Below are 24,193 nucleotides of genomic sequence, written 5' to 3' on the forward strand. Positions count from 1 at the left end.
GAAGGAGGCCTACAGGAGGGGAATCCCACCACACTGGCACTGATATGTTAAATGTGAAAATAACATTTTCATTTGTAAGTTCAGTGGAATCACCTGCTGTGGAAAAACTTGGAATTTATATGATGAAAGCAAACAAATGTGAGCAAGAATATTTTCAACCAATACATGACAAAATATGCCAGTTCACGCTCTCTCGGTCAGCCTTTATTAACCATAATCACTGCAGCAACATGGGATCCATTTCTCTCAAAACCGTTAAGTCAACATTCCAGCCTCACTCGCTCTGTTTTACTCTAACTGAGCCTCTTTAAAGGCACTTACTTTAAAAGGCTAAAACATGTCATCCTTTCATGCTGAAATCAGAGGTCAGACAGAGTCACTCTCTCCCATTTATTCTGTCATCAGTTGCAATCAGACATCTATAGATTTGTAATGGCACAGAAAAGGGGAACTTTATTCTGTCCGACCAGACGGAGCAGCTGAGAGGATGACATCTACACGTAAATCTTGTAGTAAAGGGAGGAAGGTATTGTGTGTATCCATGAGGAGGATGACAAACTTCCTGAATGAAAAAACAAAATTTCATTTCATTCACCAACTTCTGCCGTTTTGCATCTGTAAAGTTTTCCCCAGTTTATTTGCTGGGTCACATGTGAGAAACAAAGAATGAACCGACTCTAAAATCACCTTCTATACTACTCTGTATACACACTGGAAAAGGCAAAATGCTCAGGCTGCCCAAACAATAAGAACATAATGACAATGGAAAACCAAAGTGGACTCAAAGCCTTAACATTTCAGAGATGATATTTATTGAGTGAAACCACAGAAATGGTTTGAAAAATAAACCGACTGTTCCCGATTTCTGGGCTTTCATTTCCCATATTTATTTGTACTGCAAGGGCCAACCAGACTATGTGACCGCTACTGCAAATTTGCTGCGACAAGATGCTGATTCAAGTATGAAACTTTAAAGATAAATGAAAAAAAAAGTAAAAATGTACTGTTTTTAAAGAATGTTGCCAGTTGTGTCCAGACTAGATTTATTCTGTACATGCTTGGATTCTCTCTCATTACTATGCATTTGGGAGATAAGAGCCATTGTACTGTTGGGTTTAGAGCAGCAGTAAGCTCCTACGGTGCATGAATGAATGACTCAAAGCCAGAGCAGGGGTCCAAATCTAAGCAGATAGACTGTCAGAGGAATGTCACATGCTGGTTGTAGAAAATTGCTCCAATTGCATTCTTTCTTCTGTCAACCACTTTCTGAACCACTCTGTCTGGTGTGTCATGTTACAGTTGCCCACAGAAATAGTGACAGCATGCCATTTGTTACTTTGTATACTGGCCAGTAATAAGCATGAGAGAAGCCCCCCCCCAAAAAAAGATGACTTGTGTAATAATGAGTTGACACAAATGCCAAATAAAAAGCAGTTAAGAATGCACTGAGCTGAATCATCAGTTGGTTTTGACAGCTGTTTGTGAGTCTAGCGCCTTTCACACATTTGCATTAATCTAACAGTATTTGAATGAGTCAGCTTTATGTCTGAATGAGCACCTTGCTCACGACTGAAATCCTCATATTGCACTGCTACACTCACATATCATTTTCTTAAATGGGAAGGGGACAAATTTTTGGTTCATCTGCACAAATCTGTGTGTAAACCATGCACGACTGTTTACATGACTGTGTACAAAAATATGTATAAAATTATAAAATATGTATAAATGTATGTATAAGCACACATCAGTGACTGACACTGAACTGGGCAATTTTAGCTTGTTAGGCAAATGTGTAATGTTTTTTCGCCTTTTTTAATGTCTTTTTTTATTTACAGTGAGTGTCTTAGGGGAAATTCAATATGTTAGATTTTTTTTTAAATTTATTTAATTTAAGTGTATTATTTAATTCAAACTATCCTCACTGCCGTGGAGACACTATGGAAGGGTGTGCGTTGCCGGTTTTCTTCCTCAGGCACCGTTTCAGGTGTTTCAGTCAGACCTTCTCCTTCATTTTAGCAGTACAGGGTTCATTCTTCTCTCAGCACTGTCAGCACTGTACCCAAAGGTGAAACTGCTTCCTTATATTGAGAAATGGGGTGTAGAAGCATGCAGATAGCACAGGGCTGTTGATTTAGAATAATTTTGATTCACTAACATACCACAGTAAATATGCTCATGTGCACATTTCTTGAATACAACAATAATTTTGTGTGTGCACTGAGTACAAAAATTTCTACACATTAGAAAAAGGAAAATCTTGGAGTGAGCCTCCTGCTCTCAGTCGGCCACAGAAACACTTCAAAATGCTCTTTTAAAAAAGAAAAAAAAACCAATGAACAAACAAGCAGAAACAAAGAAAATCGACCCATTTCAAACATGTCGGCACCAACAATAATCAACAGACATCAAGGAGTGCGCAACAGACACACACCTCACCGGCCTGAGTACACAAAGACTGCTCCAAAAATCACCTTTCATGTCTGAGTTGCGTTCACCACGATAGTGAACTCTATCACAGTGAAAGAGACATTCTGTGATAGGGCAGATTAAGTATGACTGCAAACATTATATGTTGTTTTTAAAGCAGGAGAGCAGGACACTGTACAGAGGGAAAGACTGAGGTTGTGATGAGTACAGTCACCAGACCTTAACGGAGTGTTTCAGCTCATTGTTTCACACATTTCACAGAATGTATCATCTGGTAAAATCCATGGCGAATCATGCAATTACTTTAATTTGTAGTTTTCAGCAAAGACACTAAATCAAAAATGGCCAAGCAGAGAATGGGCTCCAGAGAGTGAATTATTGATCAACATTACAAAGAAAAGGATCAAACAGAAAAGGAAAAAAAGCGTTAATATTGCAGGCATCCCAGACATCTTTCCGTAGGTCTTCAGTAAAATATCTCCGTACAGCGGTATGGTCTGAGATTACCAATGAGTCAGGGATTGACAGAAAAATTCACAGATGTGCTGGCACAGAAATCAGGCAGGTTTGACATCTCTTTTGCAATAAAAGGATTTTACGATATTACATATTTTTTTCAGCTAAGTTAGTATGTTCTAAATAAAGGTATCTTTAATCCATTGAAGCCTCAATACAAATCACATTGTTGAGGAGGCTTCGTCTCACAATCTGAACCCATGTTTACAACTGATGGATTGTTCAATGTGGCTTGGCTTTACCACTGCAACCATCAATCCAGCGTGTCATTACAGAGAAACTAGAACTGGGTGTGGGCCAGATTCCATCCACACCAAACGGATGACTGAATGTTTAAGGACAAAAAAAACTGCAACTCAGCAGCTAAACAAGAAGGAATGGGAGATTATTAGAGAGAACAGCAAGAAATGAGGGGCAAACAGCTGAAGAGCAACACTTGGCTGCGTTAGCATGCCCAACAATCTGCATGTGCTTAATCACAAATTCAGCACACTGGAAGAAAACTCTGGCTCCACATGAAACTCTTTGTTTCAATACTAGCTGAGCATATAATCTTAGAGGAGAACAGCAGCTTTAAATGGACATAATTAGATCAAAAAAAGGGAAAAATTTACTGAAGTAGTTTGGAAGTGAAAAGCTGAAACAATCAGCTTCGTGACTCCACGATGTCATCTTTATGCATCTTTCAGAGGATAAATTTCACCTACAGTTTTATCTTATGTGGTTAGTGCAGATAAAACAGTATTATTTTGGTCTCATATGCAGGTGTGTGACTTTTAATGCAACATGACTTTGGGGATGGGGGAACCCCCCAAACCTTAAAAGAAAACGTGATTTGCATGCTTTGAAAAGTCCCAGAGGGATCCTTCATGACTGACTGATTTGATGAGTTCAACATCACCAGCTTGGCATCTGGGTCTATTCCTAAATAGCATCCAGTGATTGAAGGCTCATGGGTAGCGACAGGCCATCCAACAGAAGTATCTCACACAGACTCTGCATCCTAAATTCTCTTCAGCAGACCCGGGGTCTTCCTCTTTGTCCCTTGGCTGTCCCATCCATTACCATCGCTCTTCTTTAACACTTCTAACACATTTCAGCTCCCTTCCTCTTTGCAGATGCACAGTTTCTCATCAGTTCTTGTTCATCTTACTTGGAACGCCCACGCTGATAATCCTAGATTTGGACCTCATGTCATTTGTTTCTCCTGCTTCAGTTTGTGTACAGTGGCAAGCTGCCCAGGTTATGCATGTGAATGATTTTATTTATGGCAGCAGTTTAAAGTTTCCTGGATATCTGATTACACTTGTTTTGATTAGACTTCCTAAAAGCTGTATTTACTGTACTAAGAATACAAACAACTAACTTGAGAAAATTTCCCAGGAGTACTGTAAACCTGCCACACCACTCTGAGCCATTCCACATTTTATATTTTGACTGTGATTTGATTGTTTTGCATAACCATACCTCACAAAACCTCTGAAAACAAAGCGTTGTTGTAAACAACTATATTATATGTAAAACTGAAGGGTGTAATTTTTGGTGACCATTTTCAATTTTACCTAATTAATTTAAATAACACTGAGTCAAGCGTTTCAAAGAGAGGCAAAAACAAGAAAGTACATGAGATGAAGTGCCTATATAAGGCCTTACAGAGGGTTACGCTAGTCCATTTATATCGGCACGTTAGCTGGAAGTCTAGACGAAATGTCATTCTGGCTGACTCATTTTATATGCCAGTTGATTTGCTGAGACCATAAAAGGATCCATAAATAGGAGTCACGGATAAAAACTGAAAGAAGCAGTACTGAAGGTTTAAACTATAGTTTGCAAAACGTTTAAAGTATCAGTCAGCCTTACTGTACTGTATCCAAGGAAGGAGCCAGCTTGCTTTAAATGTTGACTAAACAAAAAAAACATGTGAACAAATACACTGAAGTTAATTACATCACAGTGACTCCCTGTAATACGTCTGGCTGAATAAATTATCCCTTCAGAAAGCTTAATGATTTTGGGAAAACAGAAGGAACAGTAAATCCATACACATCTCCATTAAGACAGGCGATGTATGCAGCTGAAGGATAGAGTAGGACACTGGTGCTGTGGGACGTTCCTTTTTAGAGCCGAGGTCTTACATAACGTACCGCTATCGATTCTGCGACACGCCGGCTACAAAAAGAACAAATGGTTTTCAGCAAGAAGCGAGAAAAGGGACAGTGTGAAATATTTCAAGCCCCATGCACTGTTTCACATCTGTTTTTATACCAGCATGAATCTTTTTTGTTTTTGTCAGCATAGTCAGGGCCGCCATATTGGCTGTTGCTGGCAATGGGCCTGTCAGGTCCACTTATGTTTAATGATCGGTACGCTGAGCCAAAGCCAGCCAAAGTCAGGTTCCATCACTGTGGTAGCACTTGCACCGTTTTAGCCCGAAGTGAAAGATATTCAAGGGCTGAAAGCCCGCCTCAGTAGTCTGTGTGTGGAATTTATCTCATATTGCACTGCTAGCATGTGAGCTGGTTTTTGGCGTTAAAGAGACGAGGTATCAGCAAACACTTCCAGTATTTTGTTTTTTTTTAAATAAGAATGCTGACTTTTGATTAAATGTATTGGCATCACTGAGTTGGATGAGAATATCTATGAGAATGTTAACAGAACCAAAATGTAATTTCAGCAAGTGGTTAACTTGCAATCCTTCTGAAATAGGATGTCAAGGTTCAAGTGAAAGCTAACAAAGTTAGCCCTTCTAAAGCTCTGGTGCTAACATTTTTGTTTGCTTTTAATTCTATTGTTTGAGATCAAAGGATGTTTTCCAATGTATTGCTCTCTCCTGGTTAACATTTAAGCTAACCATTTCTCTATTTCTAGTCCTTATGCTGAGCTAAGCTAATATACTGGCAGGTGTATAACAATCTTATAAAAGCAGTTCATGTCTTTAAAAAAATATTATTTCCCCCAAAATGTCCAACTAACATCATAAATTATGCAGCCTAAGCACTAATCCTGGTTTTCTATGAATGTGTTTACATTATCTATGCTTCCGATTAACCGTCTCCCAATCAAGACCAGAAGTGGCGATGTATTTCCCCACGTGAGAAGCAGGTGGGTGAGGGCAGGGGGCACTAGCTGAGCCCACCAGGCTCCATCTATCACACTGTGACAGGAGTCATTAGAGCATGGAGGAGCATCTGTGGAGCCCCAGGTAAAAATGTATGGGGTGGGCTGTGTTTCTAATGCACAGCAAGGGTATGTATGGATGTCACATTTGTATGCAGGCTCTATAAGTTTCATACACAAACTGGCATGTAGACATGCATTACACATGTACATGCTGTATGTTTGCACGGACCTCACATCTCCCACGTGTCCCTCCAGGCTCATGAGGTCAGGCCTTGCTGAACCCACCACCTGCACAACACCTGAGCCCTCAGTCCGAGAAAACTTTCAACCTTCAGACACGTTCCACCCACGCACACGCTTTATGCTCGTGCATTTACCATACAAGTGTGAACAGAAAACAGGAGGTGAGGAAAAAAATGATGCTTGTGATTTTGACAATCGCTAAGGGCCAGCTGGGTCTCATCCTAGATTTAGAAATGACTTTCCAGTGGTTTCGTTGTCAGATGTTGAAAGTGACTGCAGAGGAATGTCTGTTTCTTTTAAAGATGTAGCTGAACTCTTGTGCACTTGGGAGTTGCTATCGCTTGTGCAATATTGACATAACATCAGACAATTCCTCTTTATCCATTTTACACTCTTAAAGCATCAGATTCCGACACCGTAGCTTCAAAGGATTGCTCTTGACACAGTCATATCAGTAGTGTCGGGGCCTTAAGAACAGCATACTTTCAGGAAGGTGAAAAAATATCAAGACTATTTTTTTGGTTAAATAAGGACATGTTTAATATGGCCATGATTCAAAGAGAAGAAAAATGGGCCCTTAAATAAAAAGAAAAGCATTTCATGAAGTATACGGCCTAACAGGTCCTGTTTTTCTCCACTGTTAGAACTTGCAAACAGGCCAGTTTCACTGTCTTCAATTTTATTGGTGAGCTAACAAAGAAAGAGCACCAGGTCCCACGAACAAACACTTTATTGCATTATGCTATGGAATAAATTCGTCAGATCGCATTAAAAAGCATTCCTTCCTCAGCTAAATTAGGACACTTAATTGCGTTTCAGTATCTCTTATTGAAAATGAGCCTATTAGCTAACGCTGTGCAGGAAACCGTCTCATAAAAAGCACGTTTTTCCACATAAACTGTGGTTACACCAAACATGCGCCATTGCCAACTATGTTACATTTGAATGCTATAAACTCATTGCCTTTGGAGTAGCAGGATACATAGCAACACATGGCCATAAAAGCTTTAATCAGGCACAAAGCAACTGGTGAGTATCAACGCTGTAAAGGTCAACTTGAGTAAACAATTTAATGACATTTTTTTAATTTTTTTTCTAGTATTAGGAGACACCACGTGTCTTAGAAAGAACTAATTAGCAGCCAAGGTAGGCAGAAGGCAGTAGTGACAGATATTAACACAGTAAGTGTTGGTACAGTCAACAGTAATCGCACACAGACTAATGACTGCAGGGAAGAAAAATAAGTGGGGGAAGGTGAGATTCTTCAAAGAAACATGTCAAACTTTAAGTTCGACATTTTCACAACTGCTTATCCAATGTTACATTCTGGAGGTGAGGGTGATGGGACGAGGGGTACGCCTGCAGACACCATGAATCTGGCATCAACGCTCATGCAACACCTGTTTTTTTAATTACTGTCTGCGCATATTGTTTCCCTCTAATCTCTTTCATTGACTTTCTTTCAGAGCAGCGAGCAATATAAGCAGAAAGAGTCCTACACTTTGATTTTACTCCAAATGCAACATGTGTGAAACATTCAGTGTTCACAATGCACAAAGCCAAAAAAAAAAAAACCAGATGCCTGTAGAATTGACAAATAAATCAAATTAATCAACAATACTTGGTTTTCTCTCTTTGCAGATTTTTTTGGTGCAAATTGCAAAAATATGCTCCGTACGTGCTTATCAACCCTGCAACTTCCAGCTTTAGCAGCAAACCTATTTTCTTGTATGAAAGTGTGTAACCAATAGCAATTGAATTACAAATATGCATAACCCCTTTTTCCACATCCAGAGTTTTACAGCAGTGAATGTGCCCAGAAGTTCATTTTAGTTTCAGTCTAAAGACACTGGAACAGCTTCTATATACAAAGCCTGGTAGAAAGAACTGTGTTTTATTTGGGGGGCAAAACTACAAGACGACACAATCTGTGAACATACACGATCAGATGTTTTGAAAGGAAGTATATTATGAGGCTCAGAGAAAAAGACTTTACTCCAGTTTTACATATTGCATCATATGCACATAATTCTCATGCACCCAGATCTGTTATGCAAATTTCAACACATTAAGAGAAAAAAAAAAAAATCAGTCAAGATAATACCCATGCATTAGCTCCTGCCTCTGATTTGTATGCAGAGAGTCTGCAGTCAAAGTCTCGATGAGATGAGTTATGAACCTACATGGAATTACAGTGACGCTCCGAGTTTCGACTGCCTGCACTCTTTAAACTGCACACAGAAGCCGCAACGACACAAAGGGAGATTTGCAGCAGATATAAAACTCTAATGTAATTGACTGTGCGCCACAATCAGATAAGCAACACTAAATGTCAAATGACTCCAGCTGAGTGGAGCTTGGCGATAAAATATATAGCGCCCATTACGGCGTGTCAGTCATTCATCGAGCCAGCCTCTTTAACCTGAATGAAGAATAGTTCCTTGAAATCAAACATGGAAAAAGCAAGGACAGGGTGACAGATCCTTTCTCTTGCTTTTTATGCCTACTTTCCCTCTTATCACAGAATATTAATGTGCCACTGTGGGTAGTTAGCAGCTGGATTTTCAGCACCTGATAAATCTCAACCTGTAATTTAAAGCTCAAACTGTATTTATTTTCACTGCGATCATCATTTGCAACGCTGTATACAATTTAAATTTCATATGGGCGGCTGAAGGCTCAACTCGCCCTGAGGAATAAGTCCCCCTCACGTACCATTACTCAGAGTGACTGCCTCGCTCCACGGAGACGGAGAGAGACAAATGTACACGGTGCAGTAATGAACTGTTTGCCATTTGGGTAAGCGATTGGGTCACGAGACTCGCATACATACGTACTCACGAGAATACAGTACTACAGCATTTCATCACAGATGTTCATATAAGATGGAAACGTCTCGAGTTAACGGGATTGAAGTGATGATGACAGGTCTCTGGCTGTTCTTGCTTTTAAGTTGTCTGTGGTGTGACGAAATGATATGCTACGATAATGATGGTTGTCAGCTAAAGTTAGGAAAATCAAAAATATGCTTTTTTTACAGTCTTGCCTCAAAAAATCTTTGTTTTCCCAGTGTGCCTGACAGCCCACAGCTCCTTATTTGTCTCCTCAATGCACAATAACCCACTGCGACCTGACTTCTCTTTGTCTTGCAAAGATCTAACTGTTATTTTTTCATACTAATTTTAAGCCGTTTTGACTTCAAAATGAGTTACTGAGCACCTGTGACACTGCTTTAAAGAAAGGTGATTTGAATGTTTCAAACACCACAAGGATACTCGGGCAAAGTTTACTGTTAATGGCGTGCCCTTATAAATCGCATACTTTTAAGTGGCTTTGCAATTCTTGAAAAACAACGACAACTGCAAGACAATCTTTGAAGCAAATGACAGATGTGACGTCAATTCAGCCTTATATTCTGTTATGACAGCTACAGTAAAAACAAACAGATTTGTACTGAGAAAAGCTGACACACCACACCACACCCATTGTAGCAGCGTTACACAGGTGTGTCCTCTTTTATAGAGCTGATAAAAAACCTTGTATTCCCATTTTACATGTCTCTGACTGGCTTAGCACCAATTAAGACAAAGTAATAGCAATGGGAGAGACGGCCTTGATTCGTCAGTTCCTGCAAAAACAAAGAAACACATGCTGCAGGAAAAATCTTAACAACTCTCTTTTTAATTTTGCAACCTTGTTTACTTCCAAGAAACACATTACTCTTATTCTATTCTAATATTTGTAAAAAGCTTGAAACAAACAAACATCCACATGTTCCAGTGGAGTTTTTCTTCCCGCAAAGACAATTGGATCAGCAGGGTTTTTGGACTTTCAATCAAAAGTAGTAAAACTGTCAGCTTTGAGGCATCATCTCCTGTAGCCCCTTTGGCCCTGCTTCCTTTCTGGTCCAGCCATGCCTGACAAGCCATTAGAAGGTCTGTCCGCCTGCCGCAATGGATGGGCAATATTCCAGACAACACCAGGAGTCTGATAAGGCTTAAATCATGAGAGGACAGCTTGGAGATGAAGCTAGAGTCCCTCAACCATCATTTTTAGACTATGCTGCACACTAAAAAGGAGAGGCTAAAGGAGAAATATCTCATTTTCTTCTTTGGCTTTTATCGTTTCATCTGTCTGTCTCATGTTTTACATGCAGCCTTGCTGACCACAGTCCCTCCTTACCACACGGCATTTCCAAAAGAGAGATCCCCTTTCATTGGCTCCTCTGGAACACTTGTCACATCTGTGCACATGTCTCATTGAATTTGTGATGATGGGTAGGGATTCAGCGATGTCACAGGAACTAGACAGCAAACAGTAAATACTTCTGACAGGAGCTGTTGGGGGAAAAGGGCTTCTTAATGGCTGGATGCTTCAAAGGCGACAAGGAAATATAAAATGACCATCGCTTTTTGTTATCTCAGCTGTTTCTCCTGAAAAATATTTTCATTTCCTGCTCTTTTTATCTCTGCACGCCGTCTGAATACACACACACACACACACACACACACAAAATGGAGAAAACCTCCAATGTTCATTGAATAAAAAAAGCCCACTTGTGAGAGGATTAGTAGTTTGCTAATCATTCTCACCCCGAGTTCAGTTCAAGCTTAGATTTGTCCTTAATCTCGATTACCAGCTTGTAACAGCGTGAGCGTTACAAATCTAAGCAGATCAAACCTCCAGGATCAAAGTTCTAAAATGTGCAATGTGGTTCCATTTTTTTTCCTCTGTTAAAATAAGTAATTTCCATCATGAAGACATTAACATAATAATAATTTGTCTCAAATTAGGTTCAGTGTTGTGACAGCTTACATTAACAAACAGCTTTAACAACAAGCTCAGATCAGGGATTTCAGGGAGCGATTCAAACATAAGAGGAGCACTGAGAGATCCTTCTGAATCACTGCACAAAGAGACGATACTGAAGGGGGCAGACCAGTTCAGATTAAACATGGACTTCAGTTTTAAAAGGCTTACCGTGTTTTGCAAACATAAATGACCAAAAAACTCCAACAGAAAAAACAGTTTACCTTGTAAAGGAGCACGATGATCTGTCGCAGTTTGAGCCTGTGGAAAACGCAGACGTCATACAGCGCTGATACAGCCAGAACGGTTACTCCGAGCTCCTTCCAGAGCATGCTGCAGGCGGCGCAACCCAAGCTACCAAGGAACCAGGCCACGAGCCGCCAGGACCCAGCACGGCCCCGCAGCCTACAGTGACGTATGTAACACAGCAGGGACAGCAAGAAGAACAGGGCGGCACCTTCATCGGCTCGGCCGACGACACCTGACACTGCCTCGGTGTGAATTGGGTGAGCGGCGAAGAGCAAGCCAGCCAGTAGGCTCCACAGTCCTCCTCCGAGCAGCAGGCGAGCGAGTGAGGTAAACAGGCCTGTCACAGCCCCATGGAGGACCACATTAACCAGGTGGTAACCCCAAGGCTCCAGCCCACCCACAGCATGATTAAGGCGGAAGGAGAGGGTACACAGGGGTCGGTAAGACTTATGGCTGCCGCTGTGTGTGAGTAAGGTGCCCCAGAAGTCATCGTAGAAGATGTTTGTCCAGGGCGTCTCTGGAAGCAGGTCCTGATTGGTCTTAATTGCACGGCTGTAAAGAGAGAGAGTGAGAGAAAAAAAAAAGGTCAGACAAGAACTTCTGATTACAAAAAAACCAAGACAATAGTTCTCTACACGGACAGATCAATCAATATTTGATCTGAATGTTGCGCTGACTGCTACAAAGACTACTGGTCTTTGAAAATCAAACGTGAACTTTAAGTACTGGGCAGCTTTGCCACCACCACTTTAAGCAAGAGAACCACACCCAAACCCACAAATACAGACATCCGGTGTGTAATTTTCTGAAGTTAAGAAATAAGGTAGACCGAGACGACACCAGTTCAGTTTCTGCTGCAGAGACCAAAGGAACAGAGCTTAAAAAATCGAGGTAAGTGTCCATGAGTAAGTACAAATTAAAACATTTAATGTGTAATTTTGGCCTGTGCTGGCAGCCGTGGCCACCAAATAAAAGACCAGTTAGACATCCCCTGACAGGGTTGAACCTACATGACCTATCCTAATGCTGCTACATTAGCCACAAGCTGTGTGTCAGTGGTTGTGGGCACGGCCGACAGGGGTCAAGTAAGGGGGAAAGGAAGGCACATTTCTCCCTACGGGAGTCCTTACATAGATGTAAACTGATTTCCTATCTGTCCTGTCACGCTACAAAGTGTCTGACAGCGCGTCAAACCTCTGCTGCTTTTTATCTGCTGATGATTTATCGACTCTTACAAAAAACAAAAAAACAAAGACACCAAAAAAGCAAAAAACATAGCGGTGTAATTGTAAATGTGATAGGTGGTTCATGACAAGTGATAACAAGCCAAATGCACCCCATTGTAGTCTCTCCTCACAGTAGTAACAATTAACACACGATTAGTCTGAAGACAGATGGGAGAAGGTGAGACGGAGTGTTCAACACCTCATGACAAGCCGTTTTTTAAAATATATGATTAAAATAAACACAAATCTGAGAAGAATGAATGTATAAAAAACCCCAGTTCTCTCAAAGGTAATGAACTGCTTCCTCAGCCACTCTGAGACTTTAGGCAGAACACTTCACCTTGGCACAAGCCCAGCTCTCAATAGCAGAAAGCTCATGAGAAGTTTGGTGAGGTGCAGTGGGCATTTCAGCATTCATCAAATCACAAAATGATCCATCACCCAGTCTCTGTGAAACCGGTGAGCAGAAATAGCTCCACCTATGATGGATCTAAGGAAACAAATACTACCAGGCTACAGGATGTTGGAAAGGGCATGGAAATAATCAACAGGGATATAATAGAAATGCCTTGGATGTCAGCAGACAAATGACTGGATTTTTTTCAATCTTCTCCAGTCAGACTGAAGAAGCAGGCTCACGAGTCAGTAGCCCAACTCTACACTTCACCCCTCAGACACGCCAGTTTGTTTTCTCTGGCCCATTTGTCAAGCGAGATCTTCATTCCTCTGCAAAATGCTCACATAAGAGGCATTATGGTTCAATTACATCTCAAAGCCATTCTGGATAGAGTGTACTCTTTTTCCATTGCATAGTGTGGTGGAGCCAAAGAGGCCAGATACAATATATATCGCCTCAAAACCACACCAGATTTTTCTGGCAGCAAAGCACAGACAGAAGCCGATGTGAGGCAGGCAAAGACCCACTGCATTTACGCTCTTGGCTTCCTGAGCCACCGTGCCAGGGCTCACTTCTCAGATTGTCTCCTTCTTATATGTCACAGAGGCAAGTGAGCAACTAACACACTGCGGTCAACAAGCAGGGAATCGAGGAATACCGAAAAAGATGGAGGTGTGACATCACAGTCCACTTTGCAACAACTACGCAGACATGCCCAACTAAATGAACACATTTGCAGTATGGATACGGTCAGTTTCTATGGTGTATTTCTAATTAACTCCACTGCTTGTCATCATCATCATCATCATCATCATCATCATGAAGCCCCATTGCTGTACCAGCTAAGAGGCCAGCTGGAGAGGAAGGTTCAGTTTCTGTTGTTGGCTGGGCCCATTCCTCGGTAGAGCTGGCAGCAGGAAGGACCTCTCTGTGCACTGCAAGCCTTTTCCAGCCGAGAGCACATTCCTCCTCCAACCGCCAGCCTGTACTCTGCCTCCCGAAGGAACAGACGGATCATGTGGCCACTAACAAGAGAAGCCTCAGAAAAACTTTTCTACCTCCCATTACTCTTTCTCAATCATCTGCTTCTGGCTACCATCCTCAAGTTGTCTGGATCTCATTCATGTGCTTTAATCTGTCACATTTGTTTTCTTGTCAGAATGTGGACTGTAACCGAGGGTCATGTCAGAAACTGCACTTTTATCCCCATTGAGATTTGTTTTTTTATATGAGCAAAGTTTTTGATTATTTACAAACGGCGTGTTTACTTACACAGCATGAAATATTTAACAAGAAGAAAAAGGCTGTTGTATAAGGCTGGAGTGTGTGTTCTACTACGCATGCTGCAACCAATTGGAATAATTGTGGCGAAACTAGAAACCTGAGAGATGTTAAAAACATTTCCTAAACTCAATATTTTTAGAAAAGCGTAAGGTCACCAAAACAAGATGTGTGTGTGATCCCGCTGAACAGAGAAAATAAAGACAGCATGGAGTCTGTTTATATCACTTGCCTGACTAACTCCTCCTCATCGCTTTACAAAAATGATCCTTTCCATTCTAACACCACTTCTGAAAGCTGAGCCGGGGCACTGACCGATTCGTATACATCAGGCAGTCTTTCTGGTTTGTCAAAGACTCTTTGCTCATGGTCGACTTAGAAAGAAAGAAAAAAAGGCCCGACTTTTGTTTGTATGTCTACCTGTCTGCAGAATCTACAAGGCTGAATTTTGTGAAATATGGTCGAGGGGTCACGAGCAAGGGAAAAACCCATTTTGATGCTGTGTTTTGGAAATATGCAAAGATTATTATCATGGGTTTGCTTACAAATTACATATTAAAGATGAGTGGACTACTGGCCTTGGGAGAGGTCTGCTATGACCACGCAATGCAATTATAAACCCAGAATAAAAGCAGCATATCCATGAGAAACCTCCCCATCTCCTTGCTGTCTTAGGCAGATCAAGAGAGAAGAGCTACTGGAACAGTTTCATTTATAATAAGAATGCAGAAGAAGCAGGGTGGAGAAAAATAGCCACATCTAATGACTGCAGGATTCCACGTTAACAGGCCATCGAAAATTCAAGATTGATTGGCTCTTTATGGTTCAGAGACTAAGCAGCACATAGGAGACGAGCCTGGATATTAGAAAGGAGACTGAAATCCAAGGACATGTAAAGGGAAAATCCTGATGACAAGTACTCAATGAATTTGAGATGAAGCCATGAGGGAAACACAGCTGTATGACCAGACTACCCTCACCCCCTTTTTTTAAATCCTCCAAAGCCTGAAGGAAAATGACATAAAAACAGGCAAACCATTCTCCCCACAGAATGCATGCAGGCTGGGCATGTGACCAGAAATAAATTACACAAGAGTAAAGGTTTTTGTAAAGTACCAAGTGCCTCGTTGCCTATAAAGAAAAATATGCAGCAGCATTCAAGAAGTAAATAGGAAGCATATCAATAACCAATTTTACAAAGTGGAACACTTGAATTTTACTAGTAAGAGGCATCTTTGTACGAGTCAGGTGTTCTCATCGGATTCTAATTGAACACGGCTGAAACATTAATTCAAATCAGGTGATGAAGATCAAACTAAAGAACTCCGGCCTGGACACCGGTACACTGGAGACAAAGTTACCCTTTTAGAATAAAATACTTATTAAGATTTCAGCTTCTGACAGCATGTAAAAAGAAAAGAGTTTGGCGAAGATCTGCCAATTTTATGTCATCGTGGAGATTCGATATCTAAACGAAGCCCACTGGTATTTTCGATCTCCCCACACAGACACAGTGGTAGCCCACTCTGTGTTTCCCAAAAGTTCTTTCCAGTTTTCCTTCTCATGAGCATGCTAACAGGTCATTCTCCCACTATGGTACTCTTCGTATATGCATGAGTACATTTTCTACTTTTTAATTGACTAGAAGGATAAATAAAGAAATAAATAGCGCTGTTTATAAATGGGGACGGTTGCATCTGGAAGGGCATCTTGCGTAAAATCGGTGCCAAATCAAGCATCAACAACAGGGATCATCAATAACTCTATAAACAATATTAGCAAGAAAGCGTAAGGCTATTTCAGCTGAGCAAGACGGGAAAAACGAGTTATTTGATTTGGCTTGCTTTTACATCCCCACACATTCTGTATCTTAAACCAAATTTCATTACCACTGCAGTTTAAAAGAGTCAGTGACTGATTTCATAGATTTTGCATGAAAAAAGAGGACAGTTCAAGAAGACAAACAGAGCCAGTGCCATTGTGGGGTATCTGCTGAAGCCAACACACTACTGGGGCCCACCATAAAATCCCCATTGTCACAAATGAATAGCTTCTTTCTTCCACTTGACACATGTGATTAGCATGTTTATAATACCATTTCTTAAAACGGCCCGACTGAACATTACGGATGTTTCGGTCTTCTTTATTTTAATGTAATTGATAAAAATTGAAAATTGGAAACGAGTTCAATAAATATTACAAGAGAATTAAGAGCATTGCACTGTCGTTCCTTACTGTGGATCTCGTTCAGTCACTTTAATTGATGAGGGTAAGGGTGAATGAGCCGGTGGCTTTGTAGGCAAAGTGACGCCTAGAGATGAGGGAAATCATGGTTCCTGCCAATTACGTGGATATAATTTGTGCCTCGCACTATAGTCTCCTATGTATGTTGAAGAGTTTAATTACTGGTGGTGTACCCAAGTTTATATTGCCCGTTTCCTTTGAGTTATATTCTTACTTTCTTCTAATGGACATGCACTCCTGTTGATAGTTTGCTTTAATCTGTGCTTTAAAAACTATGTTTAATACGCACACACACAAAAATAATGATGAACTCATTCAAAAAGATCTAAGTGGTCTTCAGAGTGTAGCAAGTAACACTGTGCCCAAATCACCCAGCAGCACTCCTAAGCCTCCCTAGGTCTTCCTGTATTTGCATTGCTTCACTGGCACAGTCATGGACCCTTACTCCATTTCATGGCACAGTAGACAAGCAAACACTGGGACACTGAGTCTGAAGTGGGCCAGGCTCGTCCAGTGAGCCTGCAGAGAGCTCACTGAATACTCCTGCCTGCTGCCTAGCATCCCTGATCAGCCTTTCAGTGGGGTACAGGATGGCCACAGCAGGGTGTGAGCTGAATACTGATCAGCTCAGCAAACCATCCAACCAACCAGTGAATCACACTTCTACTTGGCCAAAACAGGACTGACAAAATAAGAATCCGGCCAATCTAGTACTGCATCTCAAGGGTGTCCTTACTAACCTGTGCATTTAAAAACAGAAATAAAAGACTACCTATTAATTTTCCCTGAATAGCTTCGGTTCAAGGAAAAAATGCATCACAAGGATAAAATATTGTCTTTCTATTTTAAAGAATGTTGTTGATGATCTTCAAAAGACAAAACCGAACTTCAATCACTGTCCAAAGCCACAGTATTCTGAGTAAATCATCTGAATGTCACATTTTCGGGCCAAGTGTAAAGTTGTGTGATGTTTATGGTTTATTCCAGGTGCAAGAGACAATTATGAGGAGCTGCCCATGCAGAGCAGAGTGATATACACTCTGATTATTGCATCTAATAAATCTGTCAGCATGTGCAGGGCTGTGAGAGACAGCAAAGAGCTGCTGGGTCACCCCTGTACTCCTCTCTCTCTCACACATCCCTCTCTTTCTCAGGCACTAACTCTTTTCTCTTTTGTGTCGAGTGTTCTGTAAGGAACTGCTGCTTTTGTATAAATGCTCACTTTAGCATGTTAACATGTTTAAAGTGTCAGTGCTAATCTGAAATGTTCAATCGCACGCCGTCCCTTGGGCTTTTTACGAACTTAAGACAAAATCTGGAAATGTTTCCATTAAGTTTAGTTCCAACTGAGTGTTTTAAAGTAAATGTCACAGCCCAACAAGACTAAAGTTGTTATCCTCAGACTACTCCAACTGCATTTCCCCCAACGCTGACCCATGTCTAATGCCGCGGTAGTCACCCAGGCCCTGCTTGGAGGGGGCCACTTCACAGCACTCTTCCTCACAACAGGGGGCTTTTGTCGTGCTCTGACCTTCTTGGGCACACGGTAATAAATTAGTTTGACTTGTTCCTTCTCTCGTGTTCAGGGTGCATCTCTTTCACACTGCGAAGCAGCGGAGAACCTACTCTGCGTCACTTTGCGTATACGACCCCTTCAGCCATCATTAGGCTATTTAGGCATCCTCGCTCGGGTTGGGAGTATGATGAACCATGGAGCTTTTCATTCCAACCCACATCAGATGGATGGAACAACCACAGCAGGATGGAAAAATCCTGTGGAAGAGTTCATGTATGCAGAACACATGAGTGAATTTGCTCATCTAGCTAGCGTTTTGCCATCATACTTCCCTTTTACATGAAGGCATTTTACGAGACTCAGCAGCCCCGAAGGTTGAGCATGAATCACGGAGCATCACTGCAGAGACCTCTGTTCGGTGATGTTTATGGCAGGGGAGCTTAAGTGCAGGAAGGGCCTTTGAGAACGCCAACAGAGCAGAAAGGAGAAGACATCTTTAGTACCCCTAGCATCTTATATCTTCAGCATTTGAAACAGCTGCGCCTCGTCTCAGATCTCACAGCTACGTCTGTTTAAATATGAAGAAGATCCTTTAATGCAAGCGTGCTCACAGAGCCCGTCTCTGGGCATAGCGGTTAGTGGCTATTTTCAAGAAGTCTTGTGCGATCAATCAAATGCAAACAAATATGACAAAGCTGCAGAGGGCGGGACCTTATATGCACTAAACATGCTGCAGTCAACTATTTAAATATACAAAGAATCGCTGCATTAATGAATGGCAGAATTCAAGGATGCAGCGCTGACTAATTTTATTAGATACTATGCAGGCCAGTGTTCTCACACTGCTCTCAACCCAGCCTTCCTTAGTGCTCCCATTTGGACTCCAGTGCTAATTGAATGCACATGTAGCAGATTCACAGAGAGAAGGAGAGCCCAGATCAACAGCCACGTGATAGTAATGAGACTGCCGTCGGTGTTAATGTGGAGGGATGGGCCTCTGGTGCTCCGTCAGGACTCAGCACAGACCTGTCTACGACAGACTGGACTGCGAGTGCTCGAATTGCTGCTGCATTAGTGTTTGCTTCCCTTTAGATAACCAGTGTCAGTGTAAGACTGTACACAGTGATGAAGAGTAATCGGTTATTAATTTCAACTTAAACTGGAAACGAAAAATTAGTTTGCTGAGTTAATACTTTGGGTTTTAAGGGATTGAAGATCAACAAAAGTCTCAGCTTCTACTTGATAAACGAGGTTTGTCCATGAATGTGGAAGATGGAAAAAATGACTGAAATAAAACGAGGCTCATCTCCGTGGCCTGAAGTCGTCTATTAATACAAAAGGAGCTCACTGTAAATATCTCCAGCGTTGCTTTCCGTTGCGTGAGACTGCTTTGCATCGTAAACTCATAAACATATCCACGAAAAACCCAAATAGCCTCTCATGTGTTTTTAAATGCTTTGTCTTCCACATGGTGTCAATTTGGATTTTTGTGAGAGGCTCATTTACGCATTTGAAATTTTACAGCCACCAAATCGCACAAACCACACTGACTCCTTAACTGAGGCCTGTGCTTTTTACAGACCCAGAATTTCCTCATTTACTTTTCCACTTTGAAAGTGCAAAAATCAACACAAGTAAACAAAGTGATAGGGCACAGTTAAGCCATACCTTCAAATATTACTGAGGAGCTTATCTACTCTTGTCACACAGGATTTTTGTACAAAACGTTCATCCTACTCAACTGACACGGTGAATAATTTCAAAAGCACTTTTCTCATCTTGATTTTGTTGGACAGTCTTGTTTTCTCCTGGGTGGCAGCGGTTAGCACAGTGAGCTCACAGCAGGGACCCTGTGCCTGGGTACACCAGCTTCTTTGTGTAGTCTAAATATATGCATGTCATTGTAAATAGTCCATAGGTGTGAGTATAAGAGTGTGTTTGCTTGTTTTTCTGTGTGAGCCCTGTGATGGACTGTTGGCCTTTCTCAGTATACCGCACCTCTTGCTCCATTCTCATGTAGGATGAGCTCCGGCCCCCCGGCATGGCTGGTAAGAAAATGGATGGATGAATCTGTTTTTTTTTAATCACAGAAGAAAGAATACTGCTACACTGATACAATTATAAGAGCAAACAGAGAAAGACCCATAAAATTAAGCATAACAATCTAATCTAATCTTTGTGCCTTGAAATAGAAAAAAGGGAAACCTCCTCTATTAACAGTACTGTTTCCTCCCATGTCTTCTTCATGTCTTCTCTGTATTGTATTGTCGCTCCTGTCACTGCTCCACAAAAGACTTTCCACAGCTAATCTTTTTCTCCAAGTCAATAACATTCAGAGGCAATTTTCTTCAGTTCCCTTTGTCGGGCTAAATTGAATTCCAAACTAAGCTGAGCTGCTCTGCAACAGTCAGCACTACTGGGCTTTCCAAAGCCAGCTGCTGAACACAGACACTCCCGGGTTACAAAGTACAAAACACTGAAATAATATCAATAAAGTAACAGCTGACGTTGATGAGGCTGTATCATTAGCTTTAATCATTAGCTTTAGGTCAGCGGGCTTTGAACTAAGCAGAATCAACGTGAGCAGAAATCAATGTGTTTGGGTGGGTGTCCACTTCTGAGAGCAGGTATCACACAACATCAATCTATAGTGTCTGTCCTAAGGGCAGATCTGGTTGCTAAAGAGGCTGCGTAAATAATCAGTCATGTGACTCCACAGGGGGAGTTGCTTGATTGGATCATTTTCCCTATGGCAAGCTCATATTTTAAAATAAATAAAAGATAAATGCTACAGATTTACAAAAGTTTGTAAAAGATGGTGTGATGTAACAGACAATGCAATGTTGGTCAGTAAAGAAAGTTTTACACGGATGCCAAAAATTCATGTTTTAAACCCGTAAACGGCGTTAAATCGTTAAATGCTGCCGACAGCACAGTGACCTGAACGGGTTAAACAAGAAATCCTTTTTTTCAAGGTCTCTTCTACCCAAGAGGCAGCAAGTTCTCTTTGAGGTTTTTCTGTAGTGTAATTCTGGTTAGCCACTAAACAATAAAGGAGCATGTGGTGCAGAGGTCTGATGAAATGAACAACTGTATGCCATGCTTTATTCTTCAGCCAGACTGGCAGCACCAACAAATCATAACCATTCGTATGGTAAACCAGAGCAAACTGGTAAATGACTCAATGAGATCCATAAAATGACAGTTTAAAATATCTACAGAGAAATCCTGCTAAAATAAGAATAAGGTTATAAATAAATTGACATAAATTAACATCCCGTATGCCTCGTGTTAATAAAGCATCAGGATGATAACCGTTGCTAGCTGCAGGCCTTGACAGAAGTTTTCTAAATTAGCAATAATGAAAAAAACCTTACTGACATTTGTGTCAAACATCAAAAGGCTCCAGTCTGCAGACACAAGGAAAAAAAGGAAACTTAATAAGGTTTGCACATAAAGATTTACGCTTGCAAAGTCAGACACTGCAGTGAACGTGGAGACATGAGGGACAGATATAAAGGACGCAGACGCAAGACTGATGCCTGTTTTTTGGCTTTTTAATTCACTCAAGTATGATAAATATGTCTACAGGTTTGATCGAAAAAGCTGTGATGGGAGTTACTTAACTGTTGCGGGCTTCTACGTAGTCTGACATGCAATTGTACATGAGATTTGAATTTCATTATTCACTAGCATCATAACAACAACTAAGGAGATGGTAATTTAGCCATTTTTTTTTTTTTTACATCAACCATCAATGCTATCAGCTCATCTCAATAAACAGTCCAATAAACAGCAACACCTCCAGAGCAACATGAAACTAAAAACCTTTTCCCCCCTTCTTTACTTAGGCTCTGTTCACTGTGACAGAAAGACATGTATTCACTGCATTTCTGAAATACTTGTTGGTGACATATTGTAGGGGGATCGAACAAAGCTGAGGGAGTGGACGCTGGGGCATCGGGCCCCCAGATAGGAGGACAAAGGATCCCGCATAGCTCCAGCTATGTGAAAGGGTCCTAACAAAAGGCTGAGAAGAAGAGTGCTTTATGAAGCTGGCTGGAGGGAGAGGAGGCAGAGTCGGGGTCTGTGCCCACAAACCGAGGCCCCCAGTCTTGGTGAGTTACTGGAGCACGACCATGTGTGGTCCGTAATCACACCCAGCAAGCAGCAAGGACCACGCCTCCCTCAATAGAAAGACGGATGCCCCCTTCCTGATTGCTTCAAGACCTGGTAAGAAAGGCTCAAGGAACAAAGGAACCTGCCCTGTTGGGAGAGGGCCATTCAACAGGTCGCAGGAGCATCCCTGTCTGGGTTTACTCTTCTCCCGAGGAGGACAATAGATCTGACAGGTGCTGGAGGAAGAAAGACGAGAGAACGCGGCGAGAAAGAGACAGATGGGTGTGCAGAGGTAGACGACGAGCTGAAAAGAAGAAGACCTACCTAACAAGCAAATGGCTTTCAGAGGGGAGAACAACAAGTAGTCGTGGGCAACGTTTTTAATTAGCATGAAGCCAACAACGGAAACCTAGTTATAGGAAGACGCCTCGTCAGCGACGCTGCCCATTGTTTGTTCCATTTGTTTATAGAAATTCCTGTCAAACAAACATGTTCAAAGTTATCTAACAGCCTTGTCAATATTTCCAGCCTCACACGCTCAAGCAGAAACACTTGTCACAACATGACAATAAAGCGATGACTCATCCTTCCGTTTATTCATTTGTCTTCATCCTGATCGGACTGCAAATGCTGCAGCCCTCAGGAGCAGGAAACAGATGGAACAATGTCCCTCATCACATCATAAAACCAGCGACGCAGTTCAGGCACTTCAGTGCTTCGTCTGCGTCAGCTGCTCTCCGTACCGTTTCCAGGTCATCTGCCAAAAAGGGGGAAGGGAGCAAGAAGTGTCTCTTCTCAGGAAACCTTTCCTTAAGGAATTAGGGTCAACGGCAAGGAGCAGCTGACCTCTCGAGTGCTCGGGATCAGAAAACGGAGCAGAATGGAAGGAAGAATGGGAGGACACTTACGTCATTCGCTATCCCCTCCTGCCCTGCCTTTGGTGATCAGGTCACTTACACAAGAGGCTTTAGAGCCGCATTATCCGCTGCTAACAGTTCACAGAGCAGCGAGCTGGTGATGCTGCTCATGAGATCCTGCAGTCCTCGTCCTGGATGTTTAGGCCGTATCTTACAAGTGTCACTGGGTATCCATCAGCACTGAGCACTGTGTTGCAAATACACAACACGCACACTTCAAGCAGCACTCAACAGCTTATTACACAGAGTGATGGATGCCTCAGAGTAGCCTGGATGTGCTCAGGAAGCTCAGCAGTACTCCTGTTTCCATGCAGCACGCCATCTGAATTCAACTCAGATAAGGTTAAATAAACTGCAACATGGAAAATGCTTTTTGCTCTTGGATAGGGTAGTGCGTCTCAGTGCTGTAAAATATGATATTTAATGTTACGCAGCTGTAAAAGCTCCAGTTTTAGCTCCAGTGCTACTCATAATTGCATTTAAGTGAAAAAAAAAGTGAACCATGTGTTCACACTCTGAGTAACAAGATCAACAAGTCACCAGAGGGCCATTCATTTCATACGGAGCGCAAAGAGGAGCAGAGAGAGCAGGGAAGCTCACGCTTGTGCGAGAGGCCTCGGACTTATTAAAAGGCCACCATATCTGCATCTTTCAGGGCCATCGGCTCATGAATAGGCCACGGCTGTATGTCAGATAACATCTGCAGATATGTCAGAACTGACGCTTAAGTCAGACAAAAACAGCGATTCTTCGACTGGAAATGCCGCTAAGATACTTTTTTAATGAAAAAAATGACCCAACTGACTATTTTGAGACAAAAACAACACAGGAGTACATTTATTCATGCTATCTTTAAAGCTATTTTCTGTCTGTTTTTCCAGTGTTTTGTAAAGGTCCTAGGTTCAGTGGACCCACATGCACATTTCAAAAGATCTCCATGAAGTGATTTTATCATGAAGTGGGCAAGAAATATTGTTACAGAATATTATGATGAAGAATTCAAAAAGATAGTCGGCTTAAGTCCCCCACATCTACAGAAGAAGGTTCTGATCTTACAGAGATAACTCATCTTCTTTAACTAAAAGTAACGAAGAGTAATGCCTATTTTAAACAACAGATTTGGTCA

At 41.6% G+C, this 24,193-nt stretch overlaps 1 protein-coding gene across 1 annotated transcript in view; it reads right to left on the reverse strand.

Moving 5' to 3' along the window:
• The window catches only part of tmtc2b (transmembrane O-mannosyltransferase targeting cadherins 2b), a 78,887-nt gene that overhangs the window by 31,651 nt on the left and 23,043 nt on the right, over positions 1–24,193 (reverse strand). Inside the window, exon 2 of the mRNA XM_031725980.2 lies at positions 11,343–11,919. Coding sequence (XP_031581840.2) covers positions 11,343–11,919 — 577 coding nt within the window. The remainder of the gene's footprint in view (positions 1–11,342; positions 11,920–24,193) is intronic.

This window comes from Oreochromis aureus, linkage group 7 (genome assembly GCF_013358895.1).
Source record: "Oreochromis aureus strain Israel breed Guangdong linkage group 7, ZZ_aureus, whole genome shotgun sequence".
Taxonomy (NCBI): Eukaryota; Metazoa; Chordata; class Actinopteri; order Cichliformes; family Cichlidae; genus Oreochromis; species Oreochromis aureus.